This window comes from Dermacentor silvarum, chromosome 6, assembly GCF_013339745.2.
Source record: "Dermacentor silvarum isolate Dsil-2018 chromosome 6, BIME_Dsil_1.4, whole genome shotgun sequence".
Taxonomy (NCBI): Eukaryota; Metazoa; Arthropoda; class Arachnida; order Ixodida; family Ixodidae; genus Dermacentor; species Dermacentor silvarum.
Window position 1 is genome coordinate 151,790,509 of NC_051159.1, and position 18,023 is coordinate 151,808,531.

Genomic DNA, 18,023 nt, shown 5'->3' on the forward strand with positions numbered 1-18,023 from the left:
AGTTTTTCGTGCTAGAACTGGCATCTGATTATGAGGCACGCCTTATATCGGGAGACTCCGGATAAAGCTTGACCACCTGGACACAGATATTGACATTATGTAATACACAACTTATAGAGCTTTCGAGGTAAACAAATGTGCTACATGACTTTGCATTCTACACTCACAGCCTATTTACTCAATTCACTTGAGTTTTACAATTATGCACTATATGGCGGTATTTTCTATGTTCGCTGGCTGTCAACTAACGCTGACAGATTCTGTTTTTTATTCCTGGCAATTGCGTCTGCCAGCCAAGGACATGTCCTCCCGGATGAAGCCTTAAATAAAGTTTTCGATAAGTTGTGGCTCGCGCAATCACTAAGAGAAATTTTTGTATAGACAAGAACGCTTATCTGCTCGTCCTATACTTGTTGGTCATACTCTGGCCATTTCACTTCTTTTATGATGCCGCCATGCATGTGTATATGTCGTATCGTGCCAGCCTTCTGTTTTTTTGAGTTTTCTACGTGTCTCAAGCGCCCCTGCATTCTGTTGCATTCTGTTGCCCTGCGAGCATTCTGTTGCTCTTCCTTTTTGTGCGGTCAAAATATCCCCAGAAAGAGGAAGCAAACATTATATAACGTGAAGTGAGCCTAGGTGTCAAAGGAACAACGTGTAGTTTCGTCAGTGGTAAACCTCAGAGCGTGTGCTTGAAATGCACACTTTGCCGTTGAAACATAAATGCGTATACATTGGCAGTTTTTATTCTTGAGTATTTCTAGAAAGGAGATACCGCCTTAACACGCACCCCAAAATAGAGAACTCTTTATCATAATAGAAAATGCAGTAAATTCTAATTTGCTGCAACAGGCATTAGCCAAATTTCTGCATTCGCTAATCGTGACATATCTATAGGACATTGATTTGAATGTAATAAAACTGCGGCCCTTGTATTATTTTCATTGCGTTAGTCAATATAGGACTTGTCGAGCTGTACAGCCGACAAATTCAATTCACTTTGGATGTAACTGTCCTTGTCAAAATAAAATTATGGGGTGTTAAGCGCCAAAAACCACCATCTGATTATGAGGCACGCCGTAGTGGGGGAGTCCGGAATAATTTGGAGCACGTGGGAGTTATTTAACGTGCACCCAAATCTAAGTACACGGTTCTTTTCGCATTTCGCCCCCATGGAAATGCGGCTGCCGTGTGGTGTCGGGCTGAAACAATGCTTCAGCCCGACACCACAGTCACTAAGCAACGTCTGTACCACTACCATCGTCTCTTGCACCATGCGACTGAATCTATGAGCTCTATTGATGCACTCTCAAGGCGTACTCACCCAGGACCGTAGGCACACGTGTAGCGCATCTCAGATCGAAAATTATGAGATCGGTATTTGACATAGCCGCATCCAACTTTCCAGGTTGTCGCCCACGCCAGCTGCGTGCGTAAGGATAACAAACCAAAATATCATATACGAGCGTAGCGTTCCGAGTAGCATAAGCACAGGGAAAACTTTGTCTTTTCTTACAGTTTCTGAATCTTTCAGTTCAGCTAGGCTACGGCAAATACTTCTTCCAAAGTGTGCCAGGGCGCAGCGTGTACGGTGCCTGCTGTGCTGCAAGGCCTGGTTGCGGTCACGTGCGCTGTCTGGGCTATTTATGAGGGTGTACACACAGATCTTATAATTTATGTTTTATAACCACGCCAGTGTCTGTGTTAGCTACGATATTGGCAATTACGTAAAGCCTTTATGCATACTCACGTGTTTCAACGTGAGCGAACAAGGATATTATTTGAATCAATCAACCCTTTATTAATTTTTTTCCGTACATGAAACTGAGGACAGCGAGATAAAAGCAGTGTCAAACCACTGCTTGACGGGCACCACCGCCCATACATATCGACAGTGAGCACAACGCCGGTAAGAACAAAGTAATTAGAAGTCACAATAACATTTTAGCACACATCATAATCGGTCACTGTACAAGTACGTTTAACAAGTCGGTAATCAAACAGTCATGTGTTCCAACGAATCAAGCCAGGAAGAAATAAAGGTGTAGAACCATACTGAACTAAAAAAAGACGTAGGTGGCTGTTTCATGACCTACATAACAGGCATGTCATGACATTCATCTCATGACCTATCATATATTTCCGAACCCATTTCAATGGCTTCTGAGTGTTAATCTCTTTCGCTGAGGTATTGTCATTTTTGCTTAGTCATGCCCATGAATGTGACTTCTATCATCATCCTTTAGTGTTTCCTTCACTAGTACCCACTAGGTTTTTGAGTGTTAATCATTTTCGCTGAGTCATTGTCATTTTTGCTGAGTCATGCTCGTGAATATAACTTCTGTCATCATCCTTTGCTATTTCTTCACTTAGTGCCCACGTCCGGACCCATTGCAGTGGTTTTTGAGTGTTAATCATTTTTTGGTGAGTCATTGTCATTTTTGCTTAGTCATGCTCGTGCATATCACTTCTATCATCATCCTTGACTGTTTCCTTAACTTAGTGCCCACGTCCGAACTCATTCCAGTGGTTTTTGGGCCTTAATCATCTTTCTCTCAGTCATTGTCATTTTTGCTGAGTCCTGCTCATGAGCATGACTTCTACCATCATCCTTCAGCGTTTCCTTCACTTAGTACCCATCTGCGAACCCATTCCAGTTACATACCAAATTAACGAAACGACCATGAGAGCACCAAGACGAAGGCGGCTGTTTCATGACCTACATGGCACACATGTCATGATATTCTGGTCATGACCTATCATTTATGTTCGTCATACACTCTTGTCATACTATGTCAATTTTGGTACCTACCATGTTAACGAAACGACCATGAAAGCACCAAGACGTAGGTGGCTAGATACAGTCAAAGTGGCAAATGTTCGCCAAGAAATGCTTCGAATTTAAAAGACGCGGCAAGTAATCGAGGTGTAGGACCATAATGAACAACAACAACAACAACAACAACAACAACAACAACAACAACAACAACAACAACAACAACAACAACAACAACAACAACAACAACAACAACAACAACAACAACAACAACAACAACAACAACAACAACAACAACAACAACAACAACAACAACAACAACAACAACAACAACAACAACAAAACCTTCTCTTAACAAATATAGAAAGGTGCCAAAAACTGATTAGATATAGCCAACCTTCCAATAAAACTATTATTGGTTTGGTGTTTTGGTAACAGGAAAGGGAATCGAACTTCGAACATGGTGAAGCGAACAACGGGGTATGAGTGTTACAATGCAGAAAAAAAGGTCATTTTGGATGTTGTTAAATTAGAAAAACATTCGAATCTGCAATAAAAACAGCGTCTTACAGTAACGATCTGAAGTTCAGTGAATATAAGGCGTATCGGTGAATCGTAAGAAACGCTTGCAACAACGCACATTACGTGCGTTCCGAAATAGCTTCATTGCAGCACATTTGTGTAATGTGGAGAAGCAAACACAATGTATTGCAGTGAAGAGATGTGAGTATTTGTGCTAAGTGTACATAATCTGTCCTTATTTAGTATACTTCGGCGGCGCCTCCAGGACACCTGAGTTGCAGCGGGGACTTTAAAGCTGAATCCTGGGCTGGTCCGTATGGCGGGGGGGGTGGGGGGGTTACTGAGGTCCTTCGCCTGCCCGGGACATATAAGATCGACTGTCTTCTGTCGCGGACAGCTGCTCTTGTATGCCAACACTCCCTGGCACGCCCCGGATTTAGCGAGGCTGCAACCCACGGACTACCCTGGTTGCAGCTTTCGGGCTCCGCTCTCCGGCGCCGCCTGCTTTATTACAATCTCAGGAGCCCTCCTGAGGCCTTCGTTTGACGGTATTATTTTTATTTTTGCATGCTAAATAATCTCACTGCACTATAAATATGTATTGCGATGAAGCTTGCTAAAGCACATCCGCCATTATGGAAACCACATAAGACCCTTTGTCTGTGCGCGCTGTATATTCTACATAAGTGTAGGTATATTTATGTGCAGATAAGTGAATATTTTGAAGGAATGTCTCATATGCCTTATATACAGGGTGTCTCAGCTAACACTTTCAAAAATTTTTAAAGGTTGCCTGTGGCATATAGCACAATTATAGTTCATGAGCTGGTCTACTCGAAGAGGCGGCCATTACTTGCACAAGAAATTGAAATGCATAATTGACCTAATTAACAAAAAATAACTAATTAGGTTTTAAATGCGAAGCATTTTTTGGCGAACATTTGCCACTTTGGCAGTATATATCTATCTTTTTCTTAACAAAATGCCGTTTTATGCATTGAAGCACAAAAGTAACTGCGTCACACACCCCGTGAACGAGGCGCCAACGCCGGGCCAAATTCCAAAGCCGACGTACCAGCTTCCGAAAATAACTCCACGAAAGCAAGAACAATTAATAAAGGGCCCTGTGGTGCGCCAGCGAACGCCGGTTGGGGTCCAAAGACCGAGTCAGAGCCGAGGGTTGTCAAAACACAACAAAATATATTCTTCAAATAAGGCAGTTAGATACACACATACACACTTCGGCTAGGCACAACAGAGTGCAATTCAGATGGGTGTTAACAAAACTCTGGAAATTAATTAACGACAAGCACTAAGAGTCCAATACGTACAGTACACAATGAATAGGAACACACAGTGTCCACTCGTATTCACCTGTGCTGGTCTTGAGCCGGACGATCTCGGCGTAGTTCGAGGCAAATCTCGCAGAAGGAACTACTTCCAGAAATGCAGACGCTCGATGAACTCGTCGGTTAGCTTGCCGAGGAATCCCCCTTTTCCGCAGACGGTCAATCTTCACGTCGCATCTCTTCACCGGCGCGGTCTGATCCCCCTACTGATTCCCGTACGGCGCTTTTAATGACTTCGCCTGCGTGTCTCAAACCTTCTGACGCAGTCGTGCTGACAAAGCAAGAACAAAGCCAGGGAATCTTCTAGACATTTCTCGCGTTTTCGGCTGCGGCCGCCGAAGTCTTCGAGGAGGGTGGTGACTCATTCGTTGGCGCACGCTCGGGCTGCTGTACCCGCGCGCTCTCTCTCTCTCTCTGCTCGCCGTGCGTCGGGGTCTGAGACGTGTTTCGGCACGCGCCCTCTCTCTCGATACCGTTGCCTTAGCGTACCTTGTCGAAGCTTCTAGTCTCCGCTGATCGCGTCGGCTGTCTTTGGCGTATCCGCTCTCTCCCTCTGTCGAAGCTGCCGCAGGGCCGACTTGCTCTGTCGGTGGCTTGCGTGACACTCGGCGCGCGTTTTGATTATGCACATTTTTGTGACAAACTGGAACGCCAATGCATTTCTCCGCAAAGTTCGCGACTTATTATCTCGAAACTGGTGTCATCCTGAGAATTCGGTTCAAGTGGATCCGCCTTGCGAATTACACAACTAGAATTTGTAAACTGCAATATGGGCCATAAGGCAATTAGCTAACAACTCAAATAGTTAATTTTTGTTAATTAGTCGAATATGCATTTCAATTTTTGTGCAAGTAATGTCTGCCTCTTCGAATAGACCAGCTCATGAACCATAATTGGGTTATCTGCCACAGGCGACCTTTAAACATGTTTCAAGATGTTCGCTGAAAGAGCCGGTGTACTTTACACTTGAGCATACTCATTGTTTTACGATATGCTCACTGCTGCTGCTGCCTGCCTCTTCGAATAGACCAGCTCATGAACCATAATTGGGTTATCTGCCACAGGGCGACCTTTAACATGTTTCAAAATGTTCGCTGAAAAAGTCCGGTGTACTTTACACTTGAGCATACTCATTGTTTTACGATATGCTCACTGCTGCTGCTGCCTGTTGGTGGAACACTGGTGAAGTCAAGCTGTATTTTTACAGCTTTTTTACCGTGGTGGTCTTACATAATCATACCTTGTTCAAGCTGTTGGAAAACAATGCTGAATTGCATTGAGTTAAAGCCAGAATGAGTCATGAAAAGGAGGCTCAGCGAATGTCCTGACATGTGGCGAGTTTTGGGGTGACAAATAACCGAGCATATGGGGTTTTCTGAATAACAGAACTATTTCAGTTAGATTATATTGTTCGTAAATGTCGATGCTTACAGTAATAATGTATTCCTAAACTAATTGATGAAATAGTTCCAAAATAATTGCTAATGTTACCTGTCGATTTTATAGGAAACGTGACCTTCAAGTGATGAGTTGAAGGTTTAGCCTTTGAAGCAGGTGACCATAGAGATTCGGGTATCGAGTCCAATACAAATGCTGCTACAGTGGCTTTTACGTGAATTATGTATATTTGTAATGGGAAAACAAAAGGTGCATCAGGGTGTAACACGCTAAAGGCGTGTTCTAATGTAATTTAATGTAACAAAGAATGCCATCATCATAATCGTATTTTATCTCCAGTGCAAGCCCAATTCTGCGATCTGTAATTAAATTGATGATGTGTTCTCACCTGAGTGAAACTTTCGGCTCCATGAATTGTTCTCAACGGTGTACTTGAACCTGCGATGGGAATCCTGAGGGACTCGTTAAACATGTATCCTATGCATCCTTCCCAGTCAGGGTTGTCGTCCTCAGAATCCGTGTGGATGACGCAACGGGAGCGGCCGACGTATGGAAATTTCTCTGTATTAAAGAGAGTTGAAAAAAAAAAGAAAGAAGCAAATTAGGTAGTAAAGGATTCTGCATTTTTAACCTTTCGGTGATGAAACAAGCATGACGTTTCGCTTCCACTACAGTGATTTAGCATTACACTATGCGCAACCAATTGGCTTGGTGAGTTGCCACACGAGTACTGATTCATATGCATAGTTACTAACGCTCAAGCCGACCTCTCTGCCTTTCTTCAAATAACCCTCTCTCTCTCTCATATGCATAGTTGCCTCACGTATTCAAGCATGACGCGCCAGTGTCCCGCGTAGCGCTCTGCCAAAAAAATTATAGCGCAGCTTTTAGGCAGCCGTTCCTGCGGCGAGCGTCGGCGTTGGCGTCGTCACTTATTGTAACCGAGCGAACGAGCACAGCGAAAGATGAAAGCAAACGCGGAGTGCAGCACTGGATGAAAGACGCGAGGAGTAAAGCGGAGAGGAGGATGCAGCAGAACCATGAGGCGGAAAGCGAAGGAGGGTATGGCGAAAGCGTGAGAAGGAAAAAACCTAGTGCTGCGGCGATGACTACGAGATGGCGCCAGAGTAGCGCGCATCGTGTTGGACGTTCGACGGCGACTGCTGTGAATTGCACCCACGCGTCACCCACGCGCTGCCTCTCGCGATCTCCGGATAAGCGAGGCAGTCGCGCCGCACTTCGCTCCGTTTGCAACGTGCCGCACGAGACAGATTGTCTGCGTCAGCCAATATATCGCGAAGTGAAAACACGTATAGAGCAGCGCTCAAATTTCGCATTAAGGAGTGTCGTAATCGTCGGTGAATTTTTGTGTGTGTGTGCTTGAGATAACGACAACAGACTGCTTAAGTCGGACATGTGGAACCTTGAAAGTGTTGGCGGGTCTTGTAAAAAAACAATGTAGAATTTCGCTATAAAGAATTGTCAAGTGGGATTCTCCACGGACCTCGATCAAACCAACACGATCGGCTGTAATGTATGTGTTCGTATGGCCGTGAAGTCACTCTTATAAGCTGAGACGTCAAGGCTCTGAGCTAGGTACCCCTGAATTAGGATTACGAATTGGGGTAGTTTGGTGTGGTTCATGGTTGTAAACAAAATACAGCGCTCACCCTAGGGATGAAGAAACAGAAAGGCAACAGGAGCGCTGCATCGCAACTGAAATTTCATTGGGATCTACCTTAATGGTAATTTGTTATAATAATAATAATAATAATAATAATAATAATAATAATAATAATAATAATAATAATAATAATAATAATAATAATAATAATAATAATAATAATAATAATAATAATGGCATTTTTTTAATGCACGTACCCATTGACAGTGTTTCACACGTGATTTGTTTTGGTTTTAGCTGCGTTGTAGCTAGGTCTTCCTTGCTAATTTATGCGGTTTCTTGTTTGCTTTTCTTGTTTACCTTTTTTGCTTCTGTATCTGTTCATATTCCGGGTAGATCCTAATAAAATTTCAGTTGCCAGACAGCTCCCATGACACGGTTTTCTTTTTTAGCAGGTTTTCTTTCTATACGTTCCTTGTGTTGGCGCTGTGTTTAGTTTACGACTTAGATACCCTTGTTTGTAAGGAGACCGTAACTAGAAGCGTCCGAAACGAGCAATGGTGATTCATACCAGTACGCTCCGACAGCACCGTCTTTAAAGGCGAAGGATGACACTGAACACTGCTCTTTCTTCAATTGAACTTGATGGCAAGCCAGTCACATTCTAAGAACAGGTTTTGTGGCTGTCGGTATCAGAAAAAGCCCGCCTGAAGCCCCTATTCCGGCTGCAAAACGGACTGAGGGAGCGTGATACACGTGTCGAAGCGATGGAAATCAAAATCAAAGGCGTGCACCTGTGAGGAAAGGTGTGCTGACTACGATTTCCGGGGAAAGAAAAAGCTTAATTTATTCACAGCCTACTCATGCAGCCTGAACTTTACTACTGCCCTTGGAACTTGACCGCACGAACCACACGTCAAATTTCAGCTATGCGTCTAGCGAATAAAGAACGAGTAATTTTTTTCTCGAGAAATCCGTGGCTTATGCACTTTTGTTCTCGGGTGCTTATGTTACACGTGGCTTAACATTGATGCGTACATAATGTGCACCTTGAGGTTTCATGGAAAAAAATTATGGGGTTTTACATGCCAAAACCGCGATCTGATTATGAGACACGCCATAGTGTGGCACTACGGAATAATTTGGCCCACCTGGGGTTCTTTAACGTGCACCTAAATCTAAGTACACGGGTGTTTTCACATTTCGCCCCTATTTAAATGTGGCCGTCATGGCCGGGATTTCATTACGTGACCTCGTGCGTAGCAGCCCGACACCATAGCCACTAAGCAACCATGGTGGGCTGAGGTTTCCTGAAATAGGCACTACTTTGCGTGCTGACCAGCCGCAATATCAACTGAGCGTGCACTGTCGATCGCGCATTTAATCTGGCTGCGGAGAGAGTTACCGATGAAGTGTTTAGGGAGGAATGAGCAAGCTACGTTTTCTGTTGTTATATGAACGTTGATGAAAATGCCCAATGAGGCATCTTTTTTTTTTATGACACGTACGACCAGGCGAAAAACGTTTGAGACAGCTAAAAGCAAGGTGTGGTATCACATGATTGGCTGAATGGTCATGACTGGCGTAACGCACCGATTTTCATACACGAGTGGCAGGATGGCTGGTTAGTGCAAATTTCGGCATAGGCCTGCGCCACTCTTGCAAGATCGTCGTCCCATTCCTGCAAGACACATCATCCATATAATAGTTTCCATACGTATACGAAACTTGTAAGAAATAAAAATCGCTATTAATTGGGGGATGTCGAGTTCACCAATATGCACAATACAGCTGGCATATCCATGTATAGGAAATAAAATGCAATTCCACCAACGGAATAACGCCTTCCTGCATTTCAAACTATGACGGGATAGCAAACCGGTTATGCTAAATTGGCTAACCCTCCTGCCTTTCCTTCTCCACCCTTTCTTTCCTTCCTTCAAACTGTGACGCGCTCAGCATACTGCAATCATACTTTTCTGGTATTTTCAGGAGTGAGAAACACTTTGTTCTTTGTTATGCATCTAACTAGTAACATAAATTTCTTCTATTGTCGCTTAGTTAAAGAATGTTTGCCGCCGGAAGTCAGTTGAACCCGCTTTCGCGAGGAAGAAAGTTGTTGTTATTAACTGCGACAAAACTCTTAGTTAAACTGCTAATGATCCGCTAGGGCAGAAAGGTAGCTAAAGACAAAGTACAAACAGGAGAAAAATATAGATCAGAATAAATCCGAAGATACAAAGTAACCTGTCACATGAGCTGCGTTCATCTTTAGCTGCGTTAAACAAATGTTCTTTTAGTGAGGTAGCTGGTTGTTCTTTTTTTTATTAATTGCCAACAAAAGTGAGCTTTCGACATAACCATTATAAAGTGCCGTGAGGTATATGGTTTTTTCCACAAGCGGGTCTTATGAGCGTGGCAAAACACATAAACAATGACAACCATGAGATCCGTAATCAGAGTTACGAATATTTGTACAGCCTTACTAAAATGATCTCTCATGGGGACGTAGACAGATGGTACGTGCGTTCAACTAAGGCTGCACGGACATGCATGCACTGTTTTTTTACAAGTCGGGCCTCCGCGAGGCACACACACACACATAAAAAAAAGAAAAAAAAGATGTACGCGTCTTTTGGGCTCGAACACTCGACGAATGTGCAATTTGCAGAGAGTTTTGTATTTGTTGTTGTATGATGCTATCGTTTTCTGGGGCTTGTTTCGTGAACCACCATTTCATTTAGTTGAAAGACCGCAACTTGTAATTTTTCAATTCAATAAATTTAGGTGAAGGTATAGCTGGCAGATGAGCGGCCGATGGTTCGTATCTAAACCAGCACCGAGACCTTCTTAAATAATGGCACTGATAAAGGCGCCCTAGTTAGGTTTTCTTCTGTGATTTCATGAGGTGGGCAAAAGGTCTGGTAGCATTACCCCTGCAGGATAAAAACAATAATCAAGACAGTTTTTAGAAGCTAAAGTTCTTGGACCATGACAGTGCGTCTCGCTGGCGCAGAAAGCAACGAGGTTGTTGTTGCAATACCTGAAGTCGACAGGTCTCGGCGACATTTTCTTATAGACTTGGTGCGCACGCTCAAGAGGGTACGCAGCTAGGGCTCTTTCTCTCCCTTCGTCCTTTATCCTTTTCTCCCAGTGCAGGGTAGCGAACCGGACCTGTATTTGGTTAGCCTCCTGGCCTTTCCTTGTTTTCTTCTTTATCTCAACCGTACAATGTCACGGGGAAGCTAAGCATGGATGTATCCTCACCATTTCTAGCATGTTGGAAGCATGGGGCAGCCTCGAGCAGTTATTTCCCGTTGCGATTTGACTCCGGAAGCGGTTGTGTGCGTCGAGGATGATTCTCTTGTCGGCGTCTTCGATGCCCGAGTCAACGGCATGGCAGACGCTCGGGCGCGGCCGGCACAGTATGTGATCCTCGCTGTAGCGCTTATAGATGCTCTCACAGTCACCGCCTCCTTGATGGATGCTGACCAATATGCGGGCCACGGCCGGGTGCCACGGTCAGTGCGAAAAAAATTACCATCGCCATTCTTGTGACCTGTGACTGACTCGGCATACCTCTGCAAAGCTTCATCATTGAACCTGCATGACACGGCCCGCAAGAAGGGGGACAAAAATCGGTCACTGAATTATTCGCTTGTTTTCGCACAAAGGAAAATGCTATACTTATTATTTGTCATTGCCTTAGTTCAGTCACTGTGATTAGTAGTCTTGCTCGTTCTTTCCTCTTTACTTCCCTTCTTCCTATCTTCCATTTTTGCATTCTACCGTCTCCTTCCTAAGAGCTAGCAGGCGTCGTGACCCCTCCAGTGGTAGTTGCCAGCCTGCTTCTTCCCTTATTTTCCTCTAGGTAAATTGTATAAATATTTTCAAACCAAATAGTACTAGAGAAATAAACAAATAAATCACTCAATGAATCAATTGTTTACTTATCGCACCCAGGAGGGCGCACGGGTACAGTAACAAACAAGCGAATGTAAAAAAAAAATCTACAAGAAAAAAAAAACGTAAAAAAACATATAAGTAAAGAAAAGGAGAAAAACTAACAAAAAGAGGACACAATTGGGCCTAATGAAAAAAAAAACACACAAGAACTATAAAAGGAGCATTATGAAGAAGGTCAGTTTATATACAGCAAAATGCAAAGCAAGTTCACAACAAAAAGGAGTAACAGACGAACAATGTGCGAAAGTTACTAAGATTCAACAATGGTGCGAAACTCTGAATAAGACATTGTCAGAGACTTCTGAAAATGACCAAGATCACCAAAAAGTAATGTTATTATAAGAAAATCTATATTTTTAACGTGTTTATGCATATTTGCTTCGCAATCTACAAGTATAATGTGAAGACTGCTGCACAGAGACCAATCGTGTCCACCTTTTCGTTCCTGATGTATTTCCTGTGGGTATTTATTAGAACTATTTTCGTTAGAGAGGAGCACCTGATATCATTAAAGCTATTCGAACAATCACTTCAGTATTCTGGATTCGAGCACCACGATACGGCGTTTACGGTTGAGAGCATGAGCAGAGCGGCCGCTGAATTGATGGACATGCGCCAAGTACCAGGCTTGTTATATTAGTAGTGGGATCCTGTTATTTCTGCCAAAACATTTTTGTAGTTTTCCATCACAAGTACTGCACCTGCGCAGCTCAGAGTCATAAAAACTCGTATTCGGCAAGAGTCATTACCTAGCTGTGCCAAGCGCACAGGAACCAGTCCCCATACTAAGAAGCACCCATCTTCATGTATTGCAGATACATAAAGATGGCATCTCAATAGACAACTGATGAGTATCAAAGTTGTGGAAAAAGATTCAGGGTCATTCCGCTCTCGAGGAAATGGGGGTAAGCGAAGCTTGTGGCAAGACGACGCTGTCGCAGGCGTTCCGCTTCGTTTGCCCATAAACCCAGGGTCGGCGGCTCTTCGCTAACGTTTGGCCTCAACATTGCCCTCCCGGAACTCGGGGTTCGCAACTCGGTGTTTCGCCTGGGCTTCGGAAGCCCTCACGCTAGAATCGGCACGTCGACGACGAGCCCTTTCCCGAGGGCTTTATCCCGAGTGAGTTCGCGGCGCCGTTTCTCAAACGCAGCCTGCTCCTCGGCGGAACGCACCACGCGGGGCCTTTCCATACGCTCGCCGAAACTGATCTGAGGCGAGAGGAGCCCGGCGGAGCGCGCGCCAAGCACCTTTCTTTCGCTTTTCCTCCCCGCGACACACCAAACGACCCTGATTTGTAGCACGCGTGAAGTGATCCGGCGCCGGCGTAGCTTAGCCCGCATTAGCTCTTTCTTCCTTTCTTTCTTTGTTTGTTTCTTTCCTTCTTTCTTTGTTGTTTCTTTGTTTGTTTCTTTCTTTCTTTCTTTCTTTCTTTCTTTCTTTCTTCTTTCTTCTTTCTTTCTTTCTTTCTTTCTTTCTTTCTTTCTTTCTTATTGCTTACTCATAACAGCATATCCAATGCGGGTATGCGCCACACGTGACTTTTTGAGTGACTACGCCACCACCGAAATCTGTAACGCAATACAAGCTTCCCTTGAATAAAATTTTTTGGGTTGTGGTAGCGCCGTTACACGGCGCAGTCCGTGTGCTTGATATCTGTTGAGAGCGAAGTCCTCGTGATCCTATTCTCTTCGTAACCGCAGTGATTACTTCAACTCGAAACTGACGTACTTAGGTGGCCATATACATATGTCGCAAAATAAGGAGATACATTTGGCTCTACATTGGGACTACGAGCGGCCTCGTACATTTTGTATGTAGTTCGTGGTGCGATTATTCCGATCTATCAGTCAAGCCATAAAAATACAATTTGCTTTATTGCTTAAACGCTGTCACTAAAGAAAAGTGCATGTTTCTAGATGGAGACTGCTTAAGGCCTGGTACCCAGGCTAGCAGTATGGAATAAATAAATAAATAAATAAATAAATAAATAAATAAATAAATAAATAAATAAATAAATAAATAAATAAATAAATAAATAAATAAATAAATAAATAAATAAATAAATAAATCGATTTTTAAAAGCTGCAGTATGAATCAGAAGGTTTGCAGTGGTCGTCTACTTGGTTTAAGAAATTTTCTTTCCTGAGCCGTTTTCTGAGAAGCTATAGACCATAGTAGAGAAATTACGGTTGTAAAGTCACTGCATTAAACTTCCATTCGTTTCATGTCTACAGGTAAACTGCCGCATATACTTTATAGAAAGAAGGAGCTCAAGTGTCGCATCACGCTGAATTATCGGTCGATCTACATGTTGCCTGGTTTTCTAGGAAATAAACGACAAGAAATGCAAGAAAAACAGACATTGTAGTGGCCTTCGTTCTCTTTTAGTGCATAGATGGGCAGCATGTACTACATGGACGTGCGTTCACGTGAACGTGCGTTCGAGTGGCGCGAATACTTCGTCGCGCTGTTCAAGGCAGTTTAGACGACGAGTGACCATGTGTCCCTGTCGAGCCAATAACAACATAAAGTTTAGCAAACAAACTATCAACTAGCCGGGAACAGGCGTGGAATCAACATTGAAACAATATCACATACCCCGTGTTTTTCTTTCTTTGACTGAATGGATTAAAAAAGAAATAGAATGGAGGATACAGCGCGATTCAGCCTGTTCAGGTGGATTATTTAAATAGGCGGACGTTATTTGCATGACAAATTGCACTGTTGTGGCAGCTAATAAAATATTCACTAATTAACATTTTGATTACTTACTTTATGGCGTATGTTGGAATTGTGAAACTGAAGCAGAGCTGTAATGAAGCCTTGACTACTCATATAAAAATCCTAAATGTAGCATTAGTTTCAAGGTACATTAAAATGTGCTACGAAATATCTTGGCATTCCAGTTAGCAGTTTCCCAAAAGTAGTGTATGAATTTTTTATTCGAAAGACCCCCCGAAAGTCAGTTGGCATTTTCACGTACACATTGTGCACGAGCTAAGCGGACAACTACGGTGGCTCTCAAGTAGGTAGAACTTGGACTGAGGCTTGACTGCTTCCTATAATAGGAAAACACTACGTAAACGTTTGTTGGAAGACGACAGAAGGATTTTCAAGGTGACGATAGTGAATTTTTGAGCTTGAAGGGAGAACCTGCACATTATTGGCCCTGCTATATAACAAACGTTGGATTGCTGAAATTTCATTACCTATGGACTTTTCTAGGGACGAAAATAGTCAACCCACGCACTGCGCGCAGCTACCACTTAAGATAATACTCACGTTTGATGTCAAGTTGCAGATAAAATTATAGTATGTTCATTTGCAATGCAATGTTTAAGTCGCAAAATAAAACAATTAGTCCTTCTATAAAAAAATCCGTAACACACGTCACTTGAATACGCTTATGAGCTCTTTCTGCGCTGATTTTTAGCCCTCGTGACTGCTGCAGCTTTAAGCAAAACATCAGCTTTATGATTTTTTAGGTTCTTTCGCAATGTAGCTTACATCACAATGCATAAAATGCATTTTGCCACACTTACCTTAGTATTCAGTCCTCGGTTCTTTTGCGGTGCAGCAAGTGCCTCGAGAGCACCCTGCTTTGCTAACTTATAGCCCCGCGTCTTGTTTTTCTCCTTGGGAGCAATCTCCACACAAGGTTCAACCAGGAACAAACCGCACACCTCTCCGGCACCGAGAGCTGGGGTCAGCACTGATTACAGACGCTGAAACCGGCGTAAGTGATTACGCAGCTCTTCGTTGTGGTAGCTGCTGGAACATTCGATAAACACGAGAGGAAACTGTCAACGACACAAAATGCCCAAGGTGCATGAATGTTTAACACTAGTAAGTACAGCTAGAAGTCTCCGTAAATGTGGCACAGGTGGGTCTAAGTTGAAGCAGCTATCGCCATTGTAATCCTCGGTGATGCTTACTAGCGGTGCCGATGTCCCTGGTAGCTGAGGTAAGGAAAGCCGCGCTGGCTCATCGGAAAACTTTGTTGCACGTTAGTAAGTCAAGGTGTAGAGATGAATGTTTTAGTTCCAGCGTTACGTAAACTAAGTATGTACACACGTATGGATAATTTTGAAGTCACAGTCCAGGTTCCTTACGCTTCTTGAAAGCACCGCTTCTTTTTTTTCTTCTTTTTTTTCTTTCATAGGCGGGCTCATACGCTAACGCAGGTGTCAGGTACGTAGTCATATGTCAGCGTATTCACACATATACACTCTCACTGATTGGCGGATCGAGCGGGGAGCGGCAGAGGGGGGCGGAGGCCAGCCTTACACCCCCCCTTCCCCCACCCAAGACATGCCAGCATTTCAGCACTGACAAAACTTAGGGTGCAGTAAGCACCCCTCTTCCATTCATTGTACATATTGATGAGGCCCCCTCTTCCCTACTTAAAGGCTACCCTGGATCCGCCTCTGCTGACATAAATTGCGAAGGAGTGGTGGAGGTCGTGAGTGTGCGTGAGTATGAACGTGGGTGGGAGGCGGTGAGTGTGTAGAAGGCGTGAACACGAACCTGAGTGTGAGTGCAAGTTATAAGCGCCAGTGAATATGAGTGGATACGAGTATGCGCGTGAGTGAGCGCAGTTGACAGTGAGTATGGAAAGCTGGGCGTCAGTACTGATTACCGAGGCTGAAAACAGCATCAGTGATTACGCATCTTTCGTCAGTATGGCAGCTGGAACATTTGATGAGAGGAAACTGTCGACGTTAAAAATGCATGGGTAACATTTAACATGGGTAAGTGCAGCTAAAAAGCCCCGAAAATGCAGCACAGGCGGGGAGGACGAGGGTGAGTAAGCGCGAGTAAGAGTGAGTTGACGTGACTGTGAACGTGCTTGACTGCCGGTGAGTGGGAGCAGACGTAAGTACGAACGTCAGTGAGTTTTTGCCAGTGTGAGTAGGCGTGAGTATGAGCGTGAGTGGCAGCGCGGGTGACTGAACGTGTGTACGAGTGTGAGTGAGTGCCAGTGAGTGTGAGTGGGCGTGAGTATTAACGTGAGTGACTTCGAAAGAAAGGTACTGCTCCAAGGAGGAGACAGTAATGCAACTGTATCATATTCCCTTTATTTTGCAGCAGGCTAAAGATTTAGTGTTACCACCACGGCACACGCAAGAGGTACAGAATCCTTAAGTGTATAGCTATAGATATGTGTCGTGCTTCTCTGCGGATACAATCGACAAGCGTCACGCACCGCCTTGCTGCGATTAGTTTCTTAGTCATTAAAAATACAAAATTACTTAATAAGGGTCAAAGAAGAATTTGCTGGATTTTTTGCTCTAGTGCACAATGTATACCACGGCGCCGAGCAAGGGATATGAGTAAGTGGTTCATAAAAACGCGCTTTAGTTATGTGGAACAAGGTCACAAAGGATCTGTTCAGAATTCGGCAAGATAAAGTATAACTAAGATGAAACGCGCGGCTACCGGTCGTGTTGGCTCGGCTAGTGTCCTGCTATTGAGCATAAAGCCACGGTACCAATTACCGGCCACGGGTGCTCGTGAAGTTACACTTGCAACTTCGTCAAGCTTTAAACTTGACGTTTAGGATGCTCACACAGTTAGACACACGTGCGCGTTGCAGAATCACATGTCAAATTTTAATCCGTAGCTTTTCTTCCTATGAAGATGCAATAAAGATCTTTGCGAGTTCATCTCCCGAAGTTGAATTCACAAATTACGTTCATATTGGCAGCGAACAATTTAAGAAAACACACAGACAAAAAAAAACACTAAATTAACGGGACGAGCGCTGGACATCAAGGGTCGGATGCAGGTCCTGGACCCGTATTTGCTAGATGGGCGGCGTTGCAGGTGCCCACTTGACACGATAATTATCGACGGAGTACAGCGGGACGATTGTCTCGGCGGGCGGGATGAATAAATCTGCGAATACGGGCCCTGAACGTTTTACCCAGCAACATTACAAAGAAAAGCCGCGTATTCGCATAACCAGACGAAACCGTTTATTCAGAAAGGTGGTACATTAACCGCATCAGTCGGAGCAAGCTTTATCGTAGACGGCAACCTTGTGAATGTTGACATACTGGGCCGAGCTTCCTCTTGGCACGGCGAACGAGAAGCCAATCTGCGAAAGGCGACAGATGAAGATAGATATTTGCATACTGAACCACAACATAAAATTAGTGTAATTGTGCCAGACAAGAACACCAATGTCTGAAATTGTCCGATGTAAAGATGATCTGAGAAGATGTATGTTAGTGCCTCTAGGAAATTTCTCTGTTTGGAAAGGACAAATAATTTGGTTGGAAAGTAGCTTAGATTTCAAACTAGACACTAACCTTCGTAGCGCATACATTCGTATTTGTTGCTGCCTAACGTGTTTCTTAACCAGGAACAACTAAATGTTTTCGTT

The 18,023-nt window shown here is 43.8% G+C and overlaps 1 protein-coding gene across 8 annotated transcripts in view; it reads right to left on the minus strand.

The window, feature by feature from the left end:
• The window catches only part of LOC119456971 (CRISP/Allergen/PR-1), an 80,315-nt gene that overhangs the window by 15,524 nt on the left and 46,768 nt on the right, over nt 1-18,023 (minus strand). For 3 of the 8 annotated variants that reach the window (XM_049669624.1, XM_049669623.1, XM_049669622.1), the window contains exons 3-4: nt 6,434-6,606; nt 1,325-1,425 (exon numbers count right to left, since the gene is read on the minus strand). The exons of 1 other annotated variant lie outside the window; for it this stretch is intronic. In XM_049669624.1, the coding sequence (XP_049525581.1) occupies nt 1,325-1,425; nt 6,434-6,606 (274 nt within the window). Of the gene's footprint in view, nt 1-1,324; nt 1,426-6,433; nt 6,607-9,262; nt 9,351-10,936; nt 11,273-15,177; nt 15,271-17,594; nt 17,736-18,023 lie in introns of those variants that run through there. 4 more of the 8 variants (XM_037717893.2, XM_049669628.1, XM_049669626.1 and 1 more) reach the window with 4 other exon arrangements.